The sequence below is a fragment of the Nelumbo nucifera genome, chromosome 6, assembly GCF_055504915.1.
Source record: "Nelumbo nucifera cultivar China Antique chromosome 6, China Antique-T2T, whole genome shotgun sequence".
In the NCBI taxonomy this organism is placed as follows: Eukaryota; Viridiplantae; Streptophyta; class Magnoliopsida; order Proteales; family Nelumbonaceae; genus Nelumbo; species Nelumbo nucifera.
Genome location: NC_142654.1, coordinates 12,677,850 through 12,703,380, shown reverse-complemented (window position 1 = coordinate 12,703,380; position 25,531 = coordinate 12,677,850). Strand labels below are relative to the sequence as shown.

The 25,531-nt window shown below is 36.5% G+C and overlaps 2 protein-coding genes and 1 long non-coding RNA gene across 3 annotated transcripts; 1 reads left to right on the top strand and 2 right to left on the bottom strand.

Moving 5' to 3' along the window:
• Positions 1-2,971: 2,971 nt before the first annotated feature.
• On the bottom strand, positions 2,972-7,050 carry LOC104588441 (shikimate O-hydroxycinnamoyltransferase-like). The gene is made up of 2 exons (XM_010246381.3): positions 6,413-7,050; positions 2,972-3,971 (listed from the first exon to the last, which is right to left on the bottom strand). The coding sequence occupies exons 1-2, from the start codon at positions 6,821-6,823 to the stop codon at positions 3,060-3,062; spliced, it is 1,323 nt and encodes a 440-aa protein (XP_010244683.1). The 5' UTR covers positions 6,824-7,050; the 3' UTR covers positions 2,972-3,059.
• Positions 7,051-10,251: 3,201 nt separating this feature from the next.
• On the bottom strand, positions 10,252-13,854 carry LOC104588431 (shikimate O-hydroxycinnamoyltransferase-like). The gene is made up of 2 exons (XM_010246369.3): positions 13,420-13,854; positions 10,252-11,257 (listed from the first exon to the last, which is right to left on the bottom strand). Exons 1-2 carry the CDS (start codon positions 13,852-13,854, stop codon positions 10,370-10,372), a joined length of 1,323 nt encoding a protein of 440 aa, XP_010244671.1. The 3' UTR covers positions 10,252-10,369.
• On the top strand, positions 13,800-14,975 carry LOC148790610 (uncharacterized). Its single transcript, XR_016077472.1, has 2 exons — positions 13,800-13,938; positions 14,359-14,975. It is a non-coding gene; the product is annotated as an uncharacterized LOC148790610 (long non-coding RNA).
• The last annotated feature ends 10,556 nt before the right edge of the window (positions 14,976-25,531 follow it).

The following is a 25,531-nucleotide window of genomic DNA, read 5'->3' as shown; positions in this document are numbered from 1 at the left end:
GAGACTGAAAATTGTACTCTTTACACCATAAACCCTACGCCTATGGCTACCTGAAATCTCACCACTATATGATCACAACTCTTCCTTCAAAATACACAAAAACAGCATAAACCCTAGCACACTACTGTCTGAAACCTTAGCATATGATTTGAAACATACTTCCTATTTGATACATAACAGAAATCATGCATAGAAATCTCTTACCTTTTCATTGAAGGAACAATCACATGAGCAGAAAATCAGTCCACACAAGACAACCACTGCACCACACAGATCGGCCCTTTGCTCTTCATCGATTAGGGGAAGGCTTCTTAGAAACCACAGCAACTGACCACACAAGATATGACTGGAGGCATAGAAACCTCCAAGGGAAGAGGGCGATCACTTATTTTCAACCCTTTCCCTTATCTCCAGTTGAATGCAGGAAAATCAAGAGAAACCCTAGATTGGGTGCGCTGAGAATAGAAATCTAGGCAGATTCAAGTAGCTCTGGTACCATGTTATGATTCGGCCTGCCTTGGAGTTCTATTTGTCTGAGATCAGTCATGTAGAGAGAGGTAGAAAGGTGGAAGAAAAAGAGAGAGAAAAAGAGAAAGTTTGGTTCGAACTGGAAGTCAAAAAACCTAACTTCCATTCGGCCAGACATGTGCTCTTATTATTAAAATAAATGGAAAAGACATATGTGCCTTTATTTAAGTAAGGAGCACTGGTTATAACATAATATTACAGATCAGCAACCTTAATATAAGTATAAAGACAGAAATACCCCTTACGCTAACAAGTTTGAAGAAGGAAACTGTAATAGTCGCACGCTCCTTAATTCAAAAACCTCAAAGCAATCGTCGATTGTTCCCCGAACAAAAATAGAGAACTAAGAGAAATGGCTAAATAAATAAGTCCTATTTTAAAGTACAATGGTTCACCAACTGGAGATGAGTTCGAGATAGTTGTTATTACCAATGACACGGCGAGAAAAGATGGCAATGGCCGGTGGAACGAGATCTTCAAACCCTCCTCAGAACAAAAAAAAGCTCAAAACTAATAAAAAATTGCTAGACTGTGCAAGTCGGATGGGATGCAGCGTGCAAATCCAAAGTTACCTTGCGTAACGATGTAAAATAGTCGGAGATTGACCGTCGGCTAGCCCAAGTCAGTGAAGTCCACGAAGAAGACGATGAGGTAATTTTTCTCTACACCATCTAGAACTTTCTTTCCTCACTCAGTTAGGGTTGATAATGGGTCGAGCCAGGCCGGGCGAGCGGGCCTCATTCTGGGCCTATAGGTTTTGTGCAAATATAATCTACAATGTGACTATAAAATAAAAAAAAAAAGTTATGTGGGTGGGGGCTGGGCCTGAAGTATTAGTTCCAGGCCTGACCCTGAGATTTGCGGGGCTTGTTCCACGTACAAGAGCTGTCAGATCAGGCTGTACTGTTGTAGCTCCAAATACTCAATGGTTGATCTCAAGTATTGGAGCAACGGCACCAGATCAGCGCCACATTGGAAAAAATGGTGCTCCAGGAAACAGGCATTTGTTTGGAACCATTTTTTCATAAAAAATGATCCTCCAAGTCATGCTTCGGAAATCAATAAGTCATAGCTTGGAGCAATGTCAAATTTGGCGTTTCCTAGAGCTGCGGCTCAATGCTGCCATCAGGGCAGTGATGTGACATTGGATAATGGGTATCAGTGCTAAAAACGTTTCCTAGAGCAATGATTTCAAACAGAAAAAGTTATTGCTGCTCCTGGCAGCAACGATTCCAAACAAAAATAAAGACACCCTCCAAGCCACGCATCAGCAGCACCATTTTCTCTGTAGCATCGATTCCAAACATATATTTAGTCGTTCATATAGCGCTCGCTTAACATGCGAGAAGTCATTACACACTGACACACAGCAATGAGCGTGGTTGTCAAAACCCCCTAATTTTTAACTTGTAATCTGATGTTCAAAAGTTGTTTATATTTGAGAAAATATGAATGTAATTTATATAATAGGGATAGGTGGCAGTTATTAATATTTTAATTTGACATTTTTATTACATTTATTATTTATGTAGCCATGCATATTATTTGGGATTTCTAATTGGGTTAAATACAATGGGATGACCCAAAACTATATTAGGAACCAGAATTTCTATACTAATATAATTTGGTTTGGTCTAAGAATTTTTCAAACCGTAATTTACTGGTTTGGTATGAGATCTTCTCCAAACTTAATCATGAATGCTCCTAGTTGATGTTATTCTGTTTGGTTTATGGGTGCAAGTCAAGTACTTGATTCTAGTCCCCATGAAACCTAAACATATGCTTAACCCAAGCCCACTCAAGTACGATTGGCAACCGGACAGGGATCATATTCCCCATCCCTAACCCCGATTTTTAAGTAACTTGCTGTTCCTAGCCTTGATCCTTATCGAGGAGAAAAATAAAATTTCATCCTCAATTCCCAATAGATGTGGGTTGCTCATTGGGGACTCGAATCCCTGATTCTTTTTTAATTAAAAGCTTCCTTGGAAAAAAAAGATTTACTTAAAAGAACAAAAAATATTAATATGAATTTGTTTAGCATTTAACTAACAATATTAGTCATCAAGATAACATAGAAGTTGAAATTTGTCCAATATATGTAGTGGTATTATGAAAGTTACACAAAGTATTTTCACTCCCTATCCTTGTTCCGGTTCCCGATCAAGTATCCCAAATACTCTATCTCCGTTTTTAATTGGGATTTGTTCCTCATTAAGCGCACCTCACACTAACCTTACAGCACTATCCCACCATGTATTGAAAACATCTTCCTATGAATAACAAGAGATGTTTCCAATGTACAATTGGAGTCACTGTGAAATTTGTGTGAGAAGTAGATCGGGACTCCCCCATTCTTTCTGAAACCGTCTCCATCCTAATTTCATTTGGTTGGAGTTCAAAATGAAAATTGTCATCCCTACACCCAAATGGCATCCACTAATTTGATTGAACTCAATTTTGGAGCCACTCTGGAACAAAAAACAAGATTTGCAAAAATAATTTGTTGCTAAAAACACATAGTTAAATAACTAATTATAACATATCCTTAGTCCCTTAAAGTCGTAGAATATCTTCTCAAAGAGTTGCATGTGATCCGATTGCAATGAAACGGCCAATGTGGCGCTCCCATCTTGGGCTGGGCTGGGTAGGATATATGCCATACCCTCATGGAGAACAGTAGCTGGGCCCATATATATGGGCCGGCCCCATCCAAAATCTGCATCATATATTGGTAGTTGAGTCCAGTTCACAATCCCCATATTAGGGCATCGAAATGTATCGGCCCCACGTACGAGGGCCGTCAGATCAGGTTGTAACTCTAAATAATCAATGGCTGATCTGAGGTATTCGTCGTTCATCCGCATCAGCTGATCATGGATTCTTCCCACAGCATACGCCAGAGGCTTGGACCGGAGGTCACCGGCCACGCCAATGGGTGAAGTTACCAAGGTTCCATTCCCGAAATAACCCTGAGGGAGTGGGGGCCGCAGCCTGGACCGCAAATCAACGGCCATGTAGAGTTTGGTATCTTGATCATCACAGAGGCCACGTGCCTTACACACGCAGCGCCACACGTGTCCAACGAGCACTTCGTAGGAGCTGTAGTTGAGTGTGTTGCTATCCTCTTCGGCCTTTGCTTTGAGGGCGTTGATTTGATCAACGGTGATCTTGAGCTTGGCCACAGCAACGTGGGTGGGACCGGATTGGGATGTGGGGGTTTTCATGGATGGAGGGGGAAGATACTCGATGTGGTGGAAGGCAGGTGTGGGTGGGTGACGCGCGTGTAGCTGGGATCGATCCAATGAGGATGGGATTTTGAGTTGGAGGCCACGTGTCAGTTCAGACCATGAATTGATGAAGTGGATAATGGAAGCTCCGTCCACCAGGGAGTGGTGCATTGCCACTCCAAGAGATACTCCACCACACCTGAATCGAGTTACCTATAACAATTGGGACAATTGAGAGAGTTCAGGCGGTAAGCTTTTTACAAGGAAATAAAAATTTAGGATAGTTTAAGCCTTTTACAAAGAAATAAAAATTTAGAATAAATTCTTTAAAATAATCTTTTTGTCACATTCCCTTCTCAAATTTTGTATATTCCTAAGGGGGCATTCTTTTTTTGGATTTTGAGAGGCCGAAAGTCGGTTAATGGGATTTTGGTTCCCATTGATTAAGAATCCCATATTTTTTTTTCATATTTATGTGGAGACTAGTGAAAGTTTATTTTCTTGGGTATCACTTACCCGGATAAGTGATACTCACCTGAGGGGAAAACTGGCAACACTTGAATGGGACAAAAATGCCCCTTTTAATAATGAAATTTTATGGATAAAATGACCATTACCTTATTTACATGGAAAATAAAAGAATATGGGTAAATGTATTTACCCGGGTAAGTGTTTCCCAGGAAAAACTTACCTAGGTAACTACATTTACCCGGGTAAATAACTTACTGAAAAGCGAATGAGGCCTAAATGTTTTAAAAACCCATTCATAACTAGAACTGCTTTGATCACCAGTTTTTGGGTCTATAAATTATTGATCCGGTTTCTGGGTCAATGGTTTTTGGGAAAATAAAGCTTTGGGATTGAAATGAAAGCGGTATATATTCACCAGTTTCTGGGCTGAATGGTCCAACCATCCGAATCAATCACAAAATTGCTCATTTTCACCAATCCTAGTCATTCTAATAGTTTTTTTTTTAATTAAAAAAACTACATGAAATACAGCCACGAAAATGAAGTACCAAATAAAATTTTTACCTAGATTAATCTAGACCATCAAAATGGTATCATAATATTAATGAATTAGGGTCTATTAGGTTTACGGTCCAAATCGGAATCAAAATTTTTCAGAATTGGAATTAGGAATAGTCTATTCCCATAATCTGTTTGGTTCCGACAGAAATGGAAATGGAAATTAAATTTAGAATCAGCTGAAATAGAACTTCATTCCCCAGGAAAAAAGGGAGGGAGGGGGGAGAAAGTGAGGTGCAAAATTTTCAATTAATCTAAGCCTTGCAATTAAAGCATTAAAATCTCCAAAAACTCTAGGTCATCTAAACTAGAGTGACTTTAGACCATAAAAAAGGCTTCTTAAAAAATCAGTTCATGAATCTCAACCATCGAAATGGTGTATCAAATTAATCCAAAGATCCAGGTGTTCTAAATGGTCTTTAATATCAGTGAATTAATATGAACCATCCAAATATGCCACATATAACAAATTAAATCAAGGCCATAAAAAGTGTATCAAATCAACCTAAGAGGTTGGGCCATTAAAGCAGTCTGCTATAGTAGTGTATTAATATCATCCATCCAAGTTATGTATTGATATTTTTTGCTAAAATCTAATGACATTCCAAACTTAAGTTTGTTTGGTAAACAATTTAAGCTGATATATCATTTGCATATTTTTACTTATAGATTATAGGCCTTTTCTAATACACTATTTACATAATTTTATTTTAGAAAATTTCATGCAACAATTGAATAGTTGACATCAATTGAAATATTGATTGGTTAATGATTAATTCACTATTTAAAGAGACCACTTTGATAGCATAGAGCCTCAGAACATCACTTGGATAGTTGAACTTAAATCACTAATCTTAAGAGATTACTCTGATGATTTGGATCACTGGGTTGATTTGGTATATAAGTTGCATGATCTGAATTTGATACAGCACCTTATTTTTTTCTAAGAATTTGATATAAAATTTGTAGGAGAAGTACTATTGGATAGATATTAGGACACCTAATGATGTTCATGGTCCAGTTCGGTGTGGTTTGGAGAAGATTTAGACCAAACCAGTAAAATATGGTTAGAGATTTGCTCATACCAAATCAAATCAAACGGTTTTATTTTGGTGTGATTTCTAATCTTGTTTAAGCCATTTTACTGGGCTTTAATCAATTGGAAAGCCCAACCAACATTTATGCCTGTATAAATAACAAATATAGTCTTTTAATTATGGCAAAATCATTTAGTCATTGATAATGGTATCCTATGTAAGCATCAAGTTTGGTTAGAATAATATATTTTTAAGAACTTATGGTCAATTCTATTGATCATCAAATATTGTTTTGAGAATATATATATATATATATATATTTATATATATATATATATATAGATAGATAGATAGATAAATAGATAGATAGAGAGAAATTCACGGACCAAACCAAACTGCCAATTTCAGTTGGACCATATAATGAACACCCCAATCGGTTGATTGGGGTTAGGGGTTGTAATTTGAGTTGGGTCATGGTTAGGGTTCTAATTCTTTGGATTGATGATCTAATTCCAATCAACTATAGCCTGATTTGCACCCCTAAATTCCCCAACTACAATTGCTTTGCTTCTATAATGTAAAGTGTACCTGTAACAGAAGGAGAGGATAAGAAGAGATGTGTTGGGAGTAATCCACCACCGGAATGAGCTGCCTGAGTTCCTGAGTAGCAGAGAAGTCTCCGAAATCATCGATAGTGGAACCTGTTTCAGCCTCAACGAGTAAGACGCCCTTGCCATTGCAGTTGATCTCGAGCCGACCACCCTCATTATTTCCGTTCAACCTTCCGGCGACGGGATAGAAAGGAACAAGAACCTTGCTCAAAGCCTCCTTGAGGAGATGAAGGTTGAAGAAGTCGGCAGAACCATTGGACCTGAAGAAGTAGACAATGGGAGTGTGACTTCTTCGCACCACCAGATCCGCGTTAGAGATCCATAGGGTCTGCTCCGGTGTAGACTCGGCTGGCCGCACCATTGTCGACTCTTTCATGTTAATTATCATCTTGTGAGCAGAAAATTTCGTTGAATCAATAATCAAGAATAACAATTGCCACAAGACTCTCTCAAATTAGGTTGGTATGAAGAAACAGTCATACTGTCATACATGGCTGATGTAAGAGTATGGGTGAAATTATTGCAAAGTTTAAGAGTAAATAAGTTTCAATGAAGGGGAAGCATCTCAAGTTGAAGAAACATTTAGTTTAGTAAAGGCAAGAGGGGTATATGTCCAAGAGTTCTGGGCAACCCCAGAGATTATTGAAAAACGTGCTTGCAACCTTTGGAATCTTTTGTATGATTTCACTTTCACTGTCAAAATTATAGAGGAGAGTTGGGGGACAAAGGCACAGAGCTGAGCTGTGTTTTCGAAGAAGTTGACAAAAACCACTAAAGAAAGAGGACAGACGAATAGTTGCCCATATCAGCTATAATCCTTTTATTAAAAACCAATCAATAAATGGATCACATAATACAAATAGGTTTTCCTTTTTCCTTTGAACAAAAAGAAAAATATATCACCGAATTTCAGGTAAAATTAGTTGGACCCATGAAGTATTATGACAATTCTAATCAGTTTAAGTTAAATTAAATTTACCCTTTTTTTATATAGGAGGGAAAAAGGCTCTAAAATAAGGGGTAAAGCAACTCCAATGATCAAGGGCAGAGCCAGGGTGTCTCGGGTGAACCATAATCCCCACTTAGTACTATTCCTTTTCATGTAAATTTTCTCTTTCCCCCACTCATGATTTGCCCCCTAATGCCTCATCCATATTTATCATCCTATCCCCATCTATTTAATTATGTTTTGGCCCTGGTAGACAAAATTATGGCTCCTCCCCTACAAAAAGTCATTAAATTACACTTGATTTTGGTCCATGGACCTTTGATCCAGGTTGTATAATTATTGAATTGACCCAGACAGTATAATTATTGAACTGTTCGAAGTGGATAACTATTGTTTATAATTTAAATATTTTGTTATATTTATGATGTATGTCATGGTTTTCGAATCATCATTGACCTAGATGGTTGGACCGTTCAGCTCAAAATCGTTGAGGCAACCGGTTCCTTTTCACTTTTAACCCATATTTTGGCCAAAAACCATTCACTTGATCAATAACTCACTGACTCAAACAGTAGAACCATCAACTTGTTCGACCTGAATAATGGTTTTTGGTTGTTCTTTTTTATTTTAATTGTTTTATTTTTTAAATTGAAATGGGCCATCAGTTTGAACCTAATGGTCGAATTGCTAACCCAGAAACCTGTGGCCAAAGCGATTCCAATTTCAAGTCGGTTTTTAAAACAATGATGAATATCATAAGTGACCCATTTCAAATCCAATGAACCAAAAATGGTTCCAATTTCGGTTTGACTTTTAAAACATTGGGCTTTGAGGTTCTTCATTAATGAGGTTATATAGGTTAACGAGGGTAACTTAATTTAAAGTTGATTAATTACATTATTTAATTTAAGTTCATTTAACTTAATTAAATGAACTAATTATGATAGTTATGTTACTCATTTTAATAAGGTAACACTTTAATTAGCTAATTAAATAAATTATTTATTAATTAGTAATTTTAATTAATTTGCTAACTAAAATAAATTAGTGCCTTAATTTAATGAGGTAACTTTACACGTAGTTGATAGTATCAAGAAAAGATTAAACTTGAATTAAGTTATTATGTTAATGAAACTTAGTTAAGATAATTAAATTTAATTATGTTAATTAAATTAGCTCTATTTAGGGAAGTTTAAGTTAATCTAAGTTAAACTTATGTTAATGTTAATTTAGGGTAGTTCAAGTCAATTGTGTAATTTTACATGTAGCACGTGTAATCCTACATGATTAAAAGCAATAATTATGTTTAATGGGCCATGCTTATGTTTTAAAAATGAGAGAGAGAGAGAGATTTTAGGAATATTTTTAGGTAATTGAAAAGTGATGATTAATAGAAACAAACAAATTTAAGACAACATGTTTCCATTAGGGGTGGGAAAGGGTGAGGGAGCATGTTGAGGTAGCAACTCTAGAGGCTTGGAAAGGGAATAATACACCTCCTCTTGAATTGCAGGGTTAGGGTAATGGAGCAAGAAGAGGCCATTTATGTGACCATCCTTGTATTAGTGTATGTATTGTTGGAATTAGGATGAAAAATATTATTATATGTTGATTGATCATATGTTATATAGTTGGAATCAATGTTTTGAAAACTGACCTGAAGGTTGAACTGGTTTTACCTCCGAGTTGCATGCCACCGGTTTGACCATTTGGATCGAATGGATCAAACCATGCCACACCAATATATGTATGTATGTATGTATGTATGTATGTATGTATGCATTGTTTTATATTTAATTTATATTTTATTTGTAAAGTCTATTAAGTATTGTGATTTGAGGCAAAAAAAGGGTTTTGGCAAAAACAGTAAAGCAATGCATAGACCTTTAAAAGTAACTCAAAAAAAAAAAAAAAAAAGATTGCCCAAATCAGACATGGAGTACACAGTTATGGCCTCCAAAAATTTATATACACATTTAGTATGCAACCCATGATCCAGTCACTGGGTTGAAAGGCCAATAATCCAACCACCTGGCCAACGGATTTTGTTGAAATCAATAATGTGTAGCCAATTTTCAGGTTTTAGTTAAACTAGATCCAAAATCATAGCCAGATAACAATTCAAACAATTCAACCAGTTGGGTCAACCATAGGTTTAAAACACTGGTTGGAATTATCATTGAACTTTCATGTATTTTTGAACTGTCTAATTGATGTACTCTATAGATAGAGAGTTGGTATGGGATTTTGATTGATTAACTATATAAATATGAGTATGTTGTTCTAATGCGTTAATAATATGGATCATTCATTTGTCTCTTGGGTCACTTTGGAATCACCTCTTCACACCTATATATCACACCCATGGTCTAGGGATCTAATCATCTTCATTAATATCACATATATGGGGCCAAGAGAGAATCAAGGTGTAATTTTTATTTCTAGGAATCAAGGTTCAAATTTTTGATACGATACATTTTATATCGGGCATATCATATCGTATCCTTTGGGTCTTGATACGTCTATTACGAGTATTTAGGGACCCTAATCCTTTTTAATAAAAAATATGTGTATTTAACTTCTTAAAAGCCAAATTTTGAAAATTTACTAAAAATATATGTTTTCACGTGTACCTAAGTACCATATACGATACACAAAGACATATAGATATTTTAAACCTTGATAGAAACAAAACCAAAGATCAATAAATCCACAACTGTGAGGCCCTAAAAACAGCACAGATGTTTCACTCTTGGAGTTTCCACTCACCAGTATTAGAAGGGAGATGAGGAAGGAAGAAGGTTATTTGTTGGCAGTTTTTGAGAAATAAAATTTGCATTGTTAGTAAGTGCAAATGGGACAATAAGTACAAAAATTTATATCATATAAGAGTGCAAATCACAATTAGAAGCACATAGATACCAAACTGAATTTAGAAGATTTGCAAACAAAGCGCTTTGGCAGGTCCATCCGTTCTCCCTAAAACTAAAAATCATACAATATCTTCCGAAAGACTTCCATGTGATCAGATTGCAATGAAATGGCCAATAACACGCTGCCATCATTGGTCGGGCTAGGTAGGATATAAGACAGACCTTCAGAGTAGACAACAGCGGGGCCTACATGGATGGGGCGGCCCCACCCAAAATCTGCATCATACAGTGGCAGTCGAGCCCAGCTCACCATCCAGAAATTAGGGCTTCGGAACATGTGGGGCCCACGTACGAAGGGCGTCAGATCAGGCTGCAACTCCAAATAATCAATGGCTGATCTCACGTATTCGTCGTTCATCCGGGTCACCACATCATGGACTCTTCCCACAGCGTATCCTAGGGGCTTGGACCGGAGCTCACCGCACAAGGCATTCGATGTAGTTAACAAGATCCCATTTCCAAAGTAACCCGGAGGGAGTGGGGGCCGCAACCTGGACCGTCCATCAACGGTGATGAAGAGGTTGGTATCTTGATCATCACGGAGGCCGCGTGCCTTACTCACACAGCGCCAAACGTGTCCAGCGAGTACCGCGTAGGTGCTGTAGTTGAGAGTGTTGTCATTTTCTTTGGCGTTGGTTTTCAGGGTGTTGATTTGATCAACGGTGATCTTGAACTTGGCCACAGCAACATCCGTGGGACCGGATTGGGATTTAGGGGTTTTGATGGATGGAGGGGGAAGAAACTCGATATGATGGAACATAGGTGTGGGTGGTTGACGCGCGCGTAGCGAGGATCTATCTAAGAAGGGTGGGATTTTGGGTTGAAGGCCACGCGCCATGTCTGACCATGAATTGATGAAGTGGATGTCGGAAGTTCCGTCCACCAGCGAGTGGTGCATGCCCACTCCAAGACAAACTCCACCACACCTGAATCGAGTTACCTGTAACCATTGAAAGTAACTGTAAATTAGGGTAAATACCTTATAGTTTGTGGGGTCCATTGGCGGAGCCAGGAATTTTTTTTGGAGGGATTAAGTTAAACAATAAAATAAAATAAGAAGTGTAGGTAGAGTTTCAAGGGAAATGGGTCGGGAAAGTTTGGGTATAGAAAAAATAAATAATTTTTTTTTTTTAATTTTGGGAGTTGGAGGAGTATTGGAGAGTGATCATTAACATCTCAGTTAAAAGTTTTTTTTTTTTGTGGGGGGTGGGGAATATCCCACTTTAGTGTTTTTTAGCTCTGCCTTCATTTACTATTAATTATATAAAGGGAAAATTCTCCAATTTTTTTGAATGGAAGAATCAAAGATTTGAGACGGTTAATTTTTTATCAACGTTTAGATGATTGATAAAGAAAATTAAATGATACTCGAAGGGTATTTGTATCTTTTTAAGATGTCACTTAACGGGTGATTAACAGCTTGTTAACAGCAAGTACTGGATTGTTACATTTTAAAAGTTCGAATACTGAATTGTTGTATTTTAAAGCTTGGGAACCAAAGTGACACTAGACCCAAAATATAGGATATTAATCAGGAAATTTTTCTTATATAAATGGTGATTTTAATTAATGTATTTGATTTAAAAAATGTAGAAAAACCATTACAAATCTAATATAGGTTTCCTACTTTTTCCTTTCTTTCCTTACATTTTCCTTTAAACCAAATATAACCTAAAAGTTTTTTTTTTTTTTCCCACAAGTATACTTGGCTCCGTGTATAATCACTTGAGGTTAAGCGGATGGAAAATGGGCCACCTCGTTGTCTAATCCCATTTACATTTAGAAAAATAAATGGATTTGATTAATACCGGATGGTGGCTGAATTGATAGGATCTTTGACTTATAGGAGTAGAGACTTGGGTTAAATCTCGATACCACAAGGATTGGGGGTCAAAGCCCAAGCGAGGGGGATGGACTATCCTTATCGTATAGCCACATAAAACAATAAATGAATAAATGGATTCGATACCGGAAAGACATAATATCTAAAAATCTTATGACCAATCTATCTTTATCATAAATGTGGTAATCAAGCATGTTTTATTTTTTAAAATTCAAGGGTGAGTTTTGATTGGTTAAAGTTAATACCATATCTTTTCAGCATCATAGATTTTTTTTTCTAAATAAATAAAATCTTTAATTTTTTTTTTTGTGTGCCCAGCCCGTTTTCTCCTGATTTCCAATGCAAAAATTAAATATAAATGCAATAGACATACACACAACCATATCAAACAGCCCCTAGATTTTGAGCATCCATTTTAATGGTTTAGATTCACATCTTTAATTAAAAAGATAACAATTGAAATTGTTTAATAATATTAATAGGAAAGGGTAAAGGCATCCTATAAATTAGGGTTTTGTCCATTCCTATCAGGCATGTGAGCGTACCACATTTTGCTCACATGTCTTTCATTGAATGACAGAGTGGGCCCTAAGTTACGAGGCAATGATCCAAGGCCGGGCCCAGGCACGATGACATTTTGCTGCCTTTTCCTAGGCACCCATTCTATGGTGCTGGATTTGTTGTTTTGGTTAGGGTTTGTTTTTTTTTTTTATTGATAACACAGTTGTTTTGGTTAGGTTAGGTTTGTGGAATTCTAATTTGAGTTGGGTCAGTGTTTGGGGTTCAATTCATTGGATTGACGGATCTAAACCCAACCAATCTCTAGTCTGATTTGCATTCCCTAGTTTGACCATCATCGTTTCCCCAAAATCTCATGAACAATCCCACCCTATCAAATTTGCATTTTTCATCTGTCTGATTTATATCAAATTCAGTGTAAAATGAATTTAATATTGTATTTTATGAACAAAATGAAGAAAAAAAATTCATGTTGTAGCAGAGACTTGGATCATTTTCCATTGTCATCGAGGTTAGGCATTCCTTATTTTAAGATTTATCTCCTTTTTACAGTTAAAATGCTCCTATAAACATAAATTTTTAACAGAAAAAAGGAAATAAGTGATGGAGTGCCAAATGCAGCATTAATCTTGTTGTTTGAGGTTAGAATTCAGATCACCCTGCCCTAATTTCCCTCACTACAATTAATTGCTTTTAATATGTAAACTGTTTACCAGGAGGTTAACCAACGAGATCAGTACCTGTAAGAGAAGCAGAGGATAAGAAGAGATGTCTTTGCTGTAATCCACGGCCGGAATGAGCTGCCGGAGTACTGGAGAAGGTGTGAAGTCACCGAAATCATCGATAACGGAATTTGTTTCGGCCTCAACGAATAACACGCCCTCGCCATTGCAGTTGATCTCAAGCCGACCATCCTGATCATTTCTGTTCAGCCTTCCGGCAGTGGGATAGAAAGGCACAAGAACCTTGCTCAAAGCCTGTTTAAGAAGATGAAGGTTGAAGAAGCCGGTAGAACCATCGGAGGTGAAGAAGTAAACAGTGGGAATGTGAGCTCTTCGCACCAGCTGGTCTGCGTTAGAGATCCATAGTGTCCGCTCTGGTGTAGGCTCTGCTGGGCCCACCGTAGTCGACTCCTTCACGTTGATTATCATCTTCCACAGAAAACTCGAGTGCATCAAGAATGACAATTGCTACAAGCTTTTCTCCCTCTCTTCTCTCACTTAGATTTTCCCTTCAGTTCTCGGGATCTAGAAAAAAGGGTAAATTACAAAGACCCCTGTACTTTCTTTTGTAACAAAGACTCCCTTATCCTACGACGGGAAAACGTTAAATTATCAAAATATCTCATTAAACTTTTTCTTGCCCTTTTTCTCTTAAAACCTTTTTAACCTAGGAAATGAATATCTGGTCCTGCAGAAGAAATTGCTTCTGAAAAAAGGAAAAAATAATAAAACAGTAAGGTAAATTGTCTTACCTAGCCATTTTGAAGAAATTGTTCAGTTCATCCCATCTATACATTGGTAAGCAGTAAGCAACCCTGTGTGAAGCCAAATAGCTCGGAGGGGTTGGTCACGAAGGAGAAATATTGAAAAGTTATGTCTACTCACATAGGCTTACTGAATGTTTACCATTGGTTAAAAGGACTCACCTTCCATCTCGATCTTTATTTACTTTTGCAGTTTGTAGCGATCTGTTCTGTTCCTATCTGTATCAGTGGGTGTTTTCTGTAACGAAACCGCTTGGGAGGATTGTTACTACCGTCACAACAAACCCAAATCCATGCCATCGGAGAGCAGCAATAGCAAGCCATGTCCCATCAAAACAGTGGTGGACTGGTGGTTTTAGTGCAAGAGAACCGCTCCTTCAATCACATGTTGGGATGGATGAAGTCCCTCAATCCTGAAATAGATGGCGTCACAGGACAAGAATACAACTTGTTGTCCACAACCGATCCCAACTCAACGCGTATTTACTTCGGTGATCGGTCGGAGTTCGTTGATCCCAACCCTGGTCACTCATTTGATGCAATATACGAGCAAGTGTTCAGTGTCCCATGGGGGCAGTCATCTTCTGGTGATGATAAGGTTGCGACGACGAATGGGTTTGCTCAGCAAGCAGAGAGCGTACAGAAGGGGCTGTCGGAGGTAGTGATGAATGGGTTCAGACCAGAAGTGGTGCCGGTTTTCAAGGAGTTGGTGATGGAGTTTGCTGTGTGCGACCGGTGGTTCACGTCGCATGGTATAGTCACTCTGCAACATCGCATGGTATAGTCAACAATGACACCAGGAAGCTGATCCATGGGTTGCCACAGAAGACCATTTTTGATTCGCTTGATGAGGCCGAATTCTCTTTTGGGATATATTATCAGTACCCTCCTTCCACGCTTTTCTACAGGTGAGGGTCAGCTGCCTCTCTCTCTCACAGAGTTGGGTGGTATGAGGATTAAAAAATGGTTATGAAGATTAAAAAATATTGCAACCGTTGATTTTTCATCTTTTTTGGATGGAAGTCTAACGGAAAGGGCCTTTTATCTCACAATCATAGGATAGGTCTTTGTCACAAAACAAAGTACAGAAAAAATAAATCGGATTTATTCTTCACACCATATTTGATAGCCTCTTGCAGCTGTGTGCTTGAAAAGATCTTATTATTTCTATGTTTTGTTTTTATTCATAGAGAGATATTCTTAATAAACGGCTACAAGGGATGTAAGCATGGTTTTGTGAGGATCCTGTAAAGTGGTTGTTTTGGCACAAGCAAATAAGCGATGTAAGATGGCATTCGGCATCCCGCCACAAGAACCATATCCATAGTTCCATACATGGTGGGTTACAATTACATCTAGCAATTGGGTTGGGGTGCATCGGGTTCGGGTTGAATTTCGGGTTGGGCTGTTAAATGCTACACCCTAACCCTAAATATTCGGGTTGGGGTTGACCTATGGGTCAATTCGGGTCATCCCAAAAAATAGCTGAAATTAAAAGAATAAAGAAGAACTACATATAAAATGTCAAAATTAAAAGAATTAATCTTCAAATTCCAAATATAAAATAAAAAAACTTGAATATTTAATAATTTAAAGAGTAAATAATAAAGAATAAATACAATAGAAAAAATAAAGAGTGGAAATTTCTAATAATGCATAAATAGTCCCAATTAGACTTGACAATCGGGTCAGTGGGTTGACCCATGACCCAACCCAACCCAACCCAGTTTTTTTCTAGGTTGGGTCGGGTCAGGTCATTCTCACATTCAGGTAGCTAAATATGAGACGCTAACCCTATTTTTTCGAGTTGGGTTGGGTCAACTTTCTGCCAGGTCTAGTTACAATCATACGTACATAGATGAAGTTGGAACATTATGTAGGCTATACAGTACAACCATACAAAATTCTAAAAAGTAAAGGTGCCCAAGATTCAATTAACTAAAGAGGGTTTCTCTCTCTCTCTTGGTGGGAAGAGGGTTATTCTTTGCGCGAGGGTCTCTCTTGGTGGGAGGGTTTCTCTCTACATGAGGGTCTTTCTCTTTGCGGGAGGGTTTCTCTCTTACATCTATAGATGTGTTTTTCTCTCACACTCTGCGTAAGGCTTTCTCTCTTACACCTATGGATGTGAGTTTTTATTTATTTCTCTTCATATCAGTGTTTGTTGGAGAGGTTCTTTGGACAGATTTGAGAGACGACAATTTTGATCCAGGCCTATGGAGCAAACTTGGGATCTTTGGTTCTATTCATTCTAATCTCCATTTTCTCTTTGCTTTTTTACTTATTTCTATCGGGCCTTGGTCGTAACGATGTTATCGTTCCTAACAAGCCTTTTTCTAGCAATCTTCGAGTTCTCTCCGGCAACGTTTATGCTCCAATTGTTTCGGTTTATATAACGATATGGATGGATGGTTTTTTTGCACAATTTATGCCCCTATAGTTATAGGTTACAACTTCTTTTGTGCACGTTTGGCTTTTTGTGGGGCCCATTCCTTGAATGTTTGGAAGGTGGAGCATTAGGGAGAGTTTTGTAACAAGAGGCGATCTTGGGTGCCATGGTACCTGTTTTCTCTATACCCCTTGAGGGTTTTGCGTAGATTCGAACTCATTTGGTAGGGAGACACACTTGCTGACTTCATCTCTATTGGAGGCATTTAGCCGACCTTTTTGGTGTTTCTTAAATTTGCGTCAATTGTAGAGATTTTTCAAGTCGTTTTTCTCCCAATGCTTGTGGTTACCTGTTTTTTTGTCTCAGCACGCTTAACATGTTTTTTTCGTTGTATTTTTCATTGTTGTTAATTTTTCTACTTTATAACCTAAGGCTCAGTTTAGAAGTAATACAAATGCAAATATGTACAGTGTAAATACATACAAAATAATACAAAATATAATGTTTTGTACTCTACATATTTGCATTTGTACTCCTTTCAAACTCAACCTAAGCATTTATGAATGAATATTTCCTTTAGGTGTAAAGAAAACCAAATCTTAGCACATATTTAAAAAGGGTAAAACACTTAAACCTGCCTTGGTTTTTCATATAAATACTTAGACCTCCCCTCATTTTTTAAAATTGACTATAACATCCCTTATTGGTTGATGTCATCAAACAAACACCTCCCCTTCTTTTAATTATTTATTAAGATCCGAACAAATTAAATTTTTTTAAATCCCAACTTTATCCCTCTAAGATCCTTTGATCATGTCTAACCACTAAAATGAAATCTAAGAAATAGAGATATCTGAATAGATACAAGGAGATGCAATAGCTCAATAACAATTATTCTTTCAAGATTTTTGTTCCTTGTAGACCTGGTGTTATTAGGTAGGACCTGTCAATATATATATATTTGTATTCTGGTTCACTTTTGCTCGTGTTTGGCAACATAACATTTTTGCATTGACAAATGACAGATCAATGCATATTTACATTGATAATAAAATTAAAAGTGCATCAATAAAAAAGAAGTAAATTTGCATTCAAGTGGGCTTTTGATAAAAAAATATATATATGCTTTATTGGAATTCGTGTTTGCATCCATTACAACTAAAAGTCTGTTTGGTAAGAAGGTAAATTTGTCAATGCAAAACTAACACAAACTTTACAATTTATATGAACCATTTTACACTCTACATATTTGCATTATTTCCAAATGTAGTCTTAGACACAGGGGAGGATTTAGTTTAATTTGAAAAGAGAGGGGAGGTATCGGTATTTATAAAAATACTAGGGGAGGTTTAAGTCTTTTACCTGTTTAAAATTTAATTGAAATCAAACCAAACCAGCCAGTTAATTAATCGATTGGTTGATTTGTTTGTTTTATATATCAGTTAATTTCGATGATGATTTCACAGAAAATGACACTATGTAACATCAGAATTTGAAAAACTAGTGATTTTTTTTTCTGGTTTTTGGGAAATCAGCCAAAAATCAATTATTGAAATCAACCCTTTTCAGAGATCACTTTTTCTGGTGATTTCCTGATTTTTATCTGATTTCGATTTTTTGAGGATGATATGGCATCCAACATAACATTGAATAATAACTCTAATACAAAAATAATCGGCCCTTGAAAATCAGTATCAAACAGACTCAAAACTGATTTTTCAAAAATCAGCTTACGATACCAAACAACAATTTTTGATGATTTTTCAAAAATCATTGATTCCAGAAATCACCTATTTATAATTTTTGAATAATCGGCAAAGAGAAATCATCATAAACGGTGCCAAACATTACCTTAGTTAAACAGATTTTAGATTCAGATTACTAATCTTTTCGGTTTGGTTTTTCAGTTTCTCAGTTTGCAGCTGTAGTGTCATGTGGGTGGGAGATATTAAGGCATAAAAGGGTAAATTTATTGAAAGAATAGTTCGATTGTCCAAGTTTGTTACCAGCAAAAAGCGTGATAACACGGCATCCGTGGATTGGGAACATCTCACATTATTGAAAAATCTGCTGGAAACATTTGTAATCTAGCAAATTCATTAGACGAGTCTGCTTAAGTTGGATATTGCTCCATGCACTAATAGCTCTCGGATGAATCAGGAAGAAAATTTTGGATGTAGAAATTGTGGCTCTAAATCCACCTCATTCCAATGCCACACAGCTCTATAGAGGTTTATATGTAAGAATTCAAGTTTAATTTTCTAATTCAAAGACAAGATTCATTCTGTTAATTACAAATTAAACCTGATTTAATCTCTTAAATTAAAAGCTTAACTATAATATTAGAAAGGCACCGTAAGTTAAAAAGGAAATTCAACCCAAACCCAAGTTCATTGCATGAAAAATAGATCCCACACAAACAAACCAACAAACAAAAACTTACTGAGTGACAAGCATTTAGAAAACGAGATCGAACGAGTCCCAATTAAGAGATAGCTTACACCCCAAATCAACAGGATTAGATTGTCATTAGACCACTTGATTCATGCATCATCACTTTCAGAGCTTTTAAGGAATTCAAATAGAGCATTTTACCAATCACCACTGTTCAAATATTTGTTTTAGAAACATGACTTTTAGATAATATTTTTTAAATCAGATCGTTAAAGAATAAAAACATATTCAAGAACCCTTCCCAACAATTTAACCTTTTAAGTCGAATGATTCTTTGATCTGTTTGATCAAGTGGTCTAGTGTCTAATTTTCACCACCCCATTATAATTAATTAAATTTCAGTATAAGAAATGGGTAGTTTTACGCTTTATCCCGTTCTAAGCCTGATTGGCTTTCATATCAGAGGGTGTATTAGAGAATAAAGGTCTATTCATGGACCATACCTAATAGATTAAGTTTTTAAGTTGAATGATTTTTTGAAAAATATCCCAATTCAAATCCAATGGACCAATCTGATCTTAACAACATTGGAGATATTCCCAATGTGTGGCTGTAGTATCCTTTGGGTAGGAACGTGAGAAGAGTTTGTGGGTAGGAGATCTGAGCTCAATATTTTTAGATGAGTTGGATTAGGCAATAGTGTTGGTATCTTGGCCTGACTTAAATCATTTTGGTCAATGGGATTTTGGTTCCCATTGACTAAGAACCCCATGCTCTATTTTCAGATTTATATGGGGACTAGGGAAATTTTATTTTCCTGGGTATCACTTACCCGGATAAATGATATCCATCCCCTAGGTGGGTAAAATGGTCATTGCATTTTTTACCTGGGAAATAAAAGAACATAGGTAAATGCACTTACCCGGATAAATGTTTTCTAGCAAAAACTTACCCAGATAATTGCATTTACCTAGTTAAATAACTTACCAAAAAGCGAACGAGACCTTAATTCACAAGGATTAGTTTGGGAAGAGAGTTTTGCACTTAACATATTTGTATTTGTACTCTTCCTAAACTGAGCCCAAGGAACTGCTATGTCTGTGATGTAAGGATTAGTTTGGATGCAGCAGATCTGAGATGTAAGGATTTGAAGTTTGGTTCTATCAACTAGGGAACAAAGTTGGGTTGTGTTGAGCTTTTTTTTTTTTGAACTCTTAATCGGCCCAAACCCTAATCAGGAACCGATGTAATTGAAGTTCTTTGGTTTGGGTAATCTGACTTTCACCCCTAAGGCCAACTTCTTGGACACTCGCATGCACAAAGACACCTTCTGTAGTGTTAGTGAATTAGGTTTGGGTTGGACCAGTTCAAATCAAAATCAATATGAACAGGTTGGATGGTCCAATAAAACATTGAATTGGACTAATCTAGACTTAATGGTCTAAAATATTTATTGGATTGGATTAGATCTGGTCCATTTGTAATGGATTTGTATTGGACTGGGCTGGGTTGAATCAATATCCAGTCCATTAACAAAAGATAAAAAATAGGGATGCCACGATGTCTGGGTGGGACACAATCTGAATTCGGACCAATTTGAACAGATTGGACAGTCCAATAAGACATAATAAACTCATGTTGGATCAGATTGGGTTGGCCCAATATCCGGTCCATTGACAGTCCTAACCTTAAGCAAGGTTAAAGAAGCATTGAGGTGGTTGGGCCCAATGCATTTTGTTTAGGGGTTTTTATCATCTACTCCATCTCAGAATTCATAATTGATCGTACAGTTTGGGTCAGTGTCAAAGGGGAAAGATGCCAAATTCACGGGAAGATGGTATTTATAGGAGGAGTTGGGAATAAATACATTTGGAAAAATAATTTCTCAATTCGGAGGTGGACTGAACACTAAAAATCCCTTTTGTTTATTGGGCCCATAACAGGTTTGGTTAATACGATTTTGGGATTTTACACATGTTAGCTCATGCAGCTGATCCCTAAAATTGATTGCTCAGATGATATTTATTCATGCCATTCCGTTGTACTGTTGGGTTTTGGTTGGTTAAGTTCTAAGAAAAAGATGGTAAAGAAAAGAAATCAAGAATTTTTTTTTGTTCTATTATAAATAGAGTCTCACTTGAAATGAGAGGATGCTCTAAGAACGGTATGCAATGAGCCATTTAAATCGAGGTCGGATATATTACCCATAAGACCTATCCACACAGCTTCCAACATGATCTACAAACCCAATCAAGGTTCAAATTTATCATGTATTGGTCTGTATCTTCTAATACGTATTATAAGGGGTTTTGGGTAGAGGGGCCTAAAGCCTACCCTTGATTTATTTTTGAAAAGAATTAAAAAAAAAAGATAGGCATAAGATACTTGTACATACATTGCATCATATCGGGTGTATCGATATTTTGAACCTTGAACCTATTCAATATTAAATGAAAAAAAGAAATTGTATGTACAAACATGTTTGAAATTATGCAGCTATAGATCAGTTATCCCCAAGTCATTGGAGCCGCAAATTGAGAACATCTCTCAATGAATGACAACATGCAATTAGGGAGATGTTCCCGATGTATAATTATATTATTGTGGGTAATGGCTTTTTATAAAATCATTCTTTGAATAACAATTATTTAGAGTAGAATTTTGATTCTATTTCTCAAAATTTAAGGCTGTATTTGATTTGAAAGAAAAGATGAAGAAGGGAAGGAGTACAAATAACAAAAGCGTAGAAATGTGGAATTGGCTTTTGCTCATCCATGCAAATGAGAATTTCCTTGTATAAACCAATCAGGCGGGTACCCAGTGGTTTTGGAGAGTCCTCTTTCAGTAAGTTCCCTTTGCACTAGGTTGAATAAACACAGAAATTTCCTCCACTACAGAATAAAAGAAAACAAACTCTGACTAATGGTGGATTGGATTTTTCTTTTCCGGGTTGGGTTGTGCTCAGGTTGATCTAACCCAAGTTGCATCACTTGTCACTAGGTAGGTATCCCCTTGATTCAATTTTGGATATTGGATTATTAATATGTCCTCCAATAAGACTCTTTATTCATCTATCGTGGACAAGTTTTAAGCAAAAGAAAAAGAAGGGTAAATTAGCAAGAATGCAAATCTATTGCTCTCTAGTGAGAATTATCAAAATCTGCAATCCATCCAACAGCAGATCCTGAGAGATGGTTGTGGGACTTCCTTGTGTGCTTGGTTTATTGTTTGTGAACTAAACAATCTTATAGAATTGCACTTTAATAAAGTGTGTAGAGTTACTGTGCCCATACCCTTTTCATAGAAAATGTCAACCATTTTTTTTAATACAAATTAATTAAGCTTGCATGTGGAAAGGTGAATGAAAAAAGTGAAGTTTTAAAATCTTAAAAAAGGAGAAATGGACAAAAAATGTTATAAGTACTGGCATTTAATATGCTATTTATTTTGAGAATAAATTTGTTAAGGAAATTTATGAGGAGAATTTCATGATAATGATATTAAATTGGCTGGGCAAAATTGTCCTAAAAAATCATTAAAAGCATAATTTGTTGATTATGCTTTTGTGTAAGTTAATTAGAAATAAATTGTGCATCAGCTATCAAGATTCTTTTATGTAGTATTGACATTGTTTTTGTAATTAATCACAAATTCACATGATCCTACCAAACTATTTATATTTGATGGTCATATATATTTAGAGCCTGCTTACCCTGTTGTAGTTTTATAAACTATTTGTGACATCTTTTATTTCTGTTTCTTAACTACCACATAAATTGGAACACTTTGTAAAAGGAAATAAAGAATTTAGGTTAAACCCAATCCAACCTGAAGTTTTTAGATTGAGTTAGGATTAGGGGGGGGGGGGGGGGGGGGGTCACAGCTTGGGTTGGGTTCGGGTTGACCTCAACCCTACCTAACCTGGCCTGACTTGTGCCCCTAAAGCTTCATGGTCCCTAGACAAAATGTTCAGACACCTAACTTGGCTCTTTGGCCAAGTGGGAGGGGTAGCCCAGTTGGTGCGATAGATGGATTGTCTCAGCAGTGGTGTGGTTTCGAATCCTACTATTGTCAAAGAAAAGAGCTGTCAATTATTGAAGCTGTTATCAATAATATGAGGTTGGCTACATGAACCCTGTTTTTCCATTCCCTTATATTTAGTATCATAGTGGAAGCATTTGCATTGAGCTGAATCCTTTGAAATATAAATGTTATTAAACTAGGCCTTAAATTGGCATAAAGGTGCTAGCTATACTGTTGGTTATTAATGAATGAAAACTTATTAAGAGACCTCACTTAACAATTTAAACTTTTAAGTTGAACAATTCCTTAACATGGTATTAGAGCCTATTTGATCAATTGGTCAAGTGTTCGATACTTCAAATCTAATGGGCTTTTCGTATAAGAGAGTATATTAGAGAAAAAAAAACCTATTCAGGAACCTCACCTAATGGCTTAAGAGGGCAACTAGGGGGTTTTGGGGAAACTGGCTAGTTATGTTTTGTATAGTCCACTACCAAAAGAAAGGAATTGACACCAAGAGGAGTGGGTGGCCAAAGCAGTATATAGCTTCTTGGCACTGTCAAGCTATTTAGGTGGACCATCAGCTGATTGCTGAAGCAGTTTTAGCAGTTAACCATTTGTTGCATTCGTAGGTAAAATCCAATCTGTTAACTCACTTCCCTTGTGGGTGTGTGCCTGAGAAACTTGTATTGGAATTGTTAATAGCCCTCCGGATTGTATTTTCATCCTTTGAAAGTTTAATAAACAACAGTTTTCTTTTGTCATTTCTATCTGCTAAAAACGCTGAAAAGCGTTCAAAACGTAGAATGGAATGACTGCAATTAAAGGTCAACAAAGCACAGGACAAGAAGCAAGCAACCACCCTCAGCTGCAATGTTGAATGGTTCCTCAGTCGTGAACCAAACTAAAAGTCAACAAAATAAAGCCTAGAAATCAGATACATTTACAAAATTTGACTGGAATAATTTGGTTTCACTTGACTAACATGCAAGTGATCGATTAAGCTAGAATTAAGAGGAGGTTTCAAACACGTTCCTTTGACTTTTTAGGGACAATTTGTCAATTTCCACAAAGAAAAAGATGAAAATTAAAGAAAATAGGTGATTGCTTGGTTCAATGTACTGGAAAAAGTATTTTTTTTTCTTTTTGAAAATGATAATATATATATTTTTTGAACCAGAGTTAGCAGACAATACAAAAGAGGTTGTTCTTCTTGTAGTTTGGCCCAATTATACAGTAAATAATATACAAAGGCCTCCTGCAGGTTTTGTAATTTTTGTTATAAATTATGTTTAAAAGGTTAATTTCATAGGCAAATTAACATAGATAAACAATTTACTATTTAATGTCATTTTAAGGTTGTTTTTATCAAAAGTGAAGTTCCAAATTATTATAATGTTATAATTATAGATGCCAAGTACAATCAAGTCTAGTTGAGTCAGGCCCAACTATCCCAATTAATAACTGGTCCAGTTTCCACATTATCTTGTAGAGCTAATTAATAATCAATTTGAAATTGGTACACCCTTTGATGAATTCGAACCGGATTAGTTGGAAGCAAAATCATGCACATTGGGCTGGGCTACCTATCATGAGTGAATACACCGGTGTTTAGTACAGATGGGGTCTATAGTGAACACTGATATATTCACTCGTGATAGGTAGCCTAACCATGATTTTGTTTGCAACTCATCTAGTTACTCATGAATTAGACAGGTTGACAACAGCACACTTGGGTCTAAATTTGAGACACACCATATAACTGCCATGTTATGCTTAAATTACCTATTTGATAAAAAGATTTGTTTTATTTTGCTAGCTATAACACTACTTCCCTCTATATCAGCATTTTTGGACAAGATGAAACCCAAATACAATGAGACCGGATCTACTCCCCACACATGGCACCTTACATCAGCCTCACAGGCACATCCCATCATGCATTGGGAACATCTCCTATACTTATATATTATTATTTAGGAAGAATGACTGGTCAGTCTAAATTAGAATTTTATAGCTTCAACATACAAGGGGATGAATCCTGACCGTGAATTAATATCAAATTCACCGACAGGATGTAGTTTATAGGAGGGAGGGGCTACTAATAGACTATGGGGACTGTCATTCAGAATTCTGCATTGAGTTACAAAGTAGTTAACCCTATTATTTAGGAGAAATGTTCCCAATGGTTAGTGGGATTTACTATAAAATCGTTGTGAGGCGCCCAATTCAAATACAACTATTAACTAATCACCATGCTCTTGGCGAAGAGTGTGCTGTGCTTTAGAAGAAAGAATGAGCTCTGTGGACATCTGGGTAAAATTCAAATTAATTTAATAGTTCAACTACCATGCGTTCACTAAAATTGGATGTTACGTGAATTCCAAATCTCAACCAATCAATCACATTAATTTTCATGTTTAAGAAATGAAATTACAAATCTCAACCAATCACATCTTTGGATACACCGTCCAATGAATGCATGACTTAAAATAGGGAAAAGAACAACTTTTTTCTTTCTTTGAAAAGACAAATTTTTAGTTATCAAAATAAAAGATGTAAA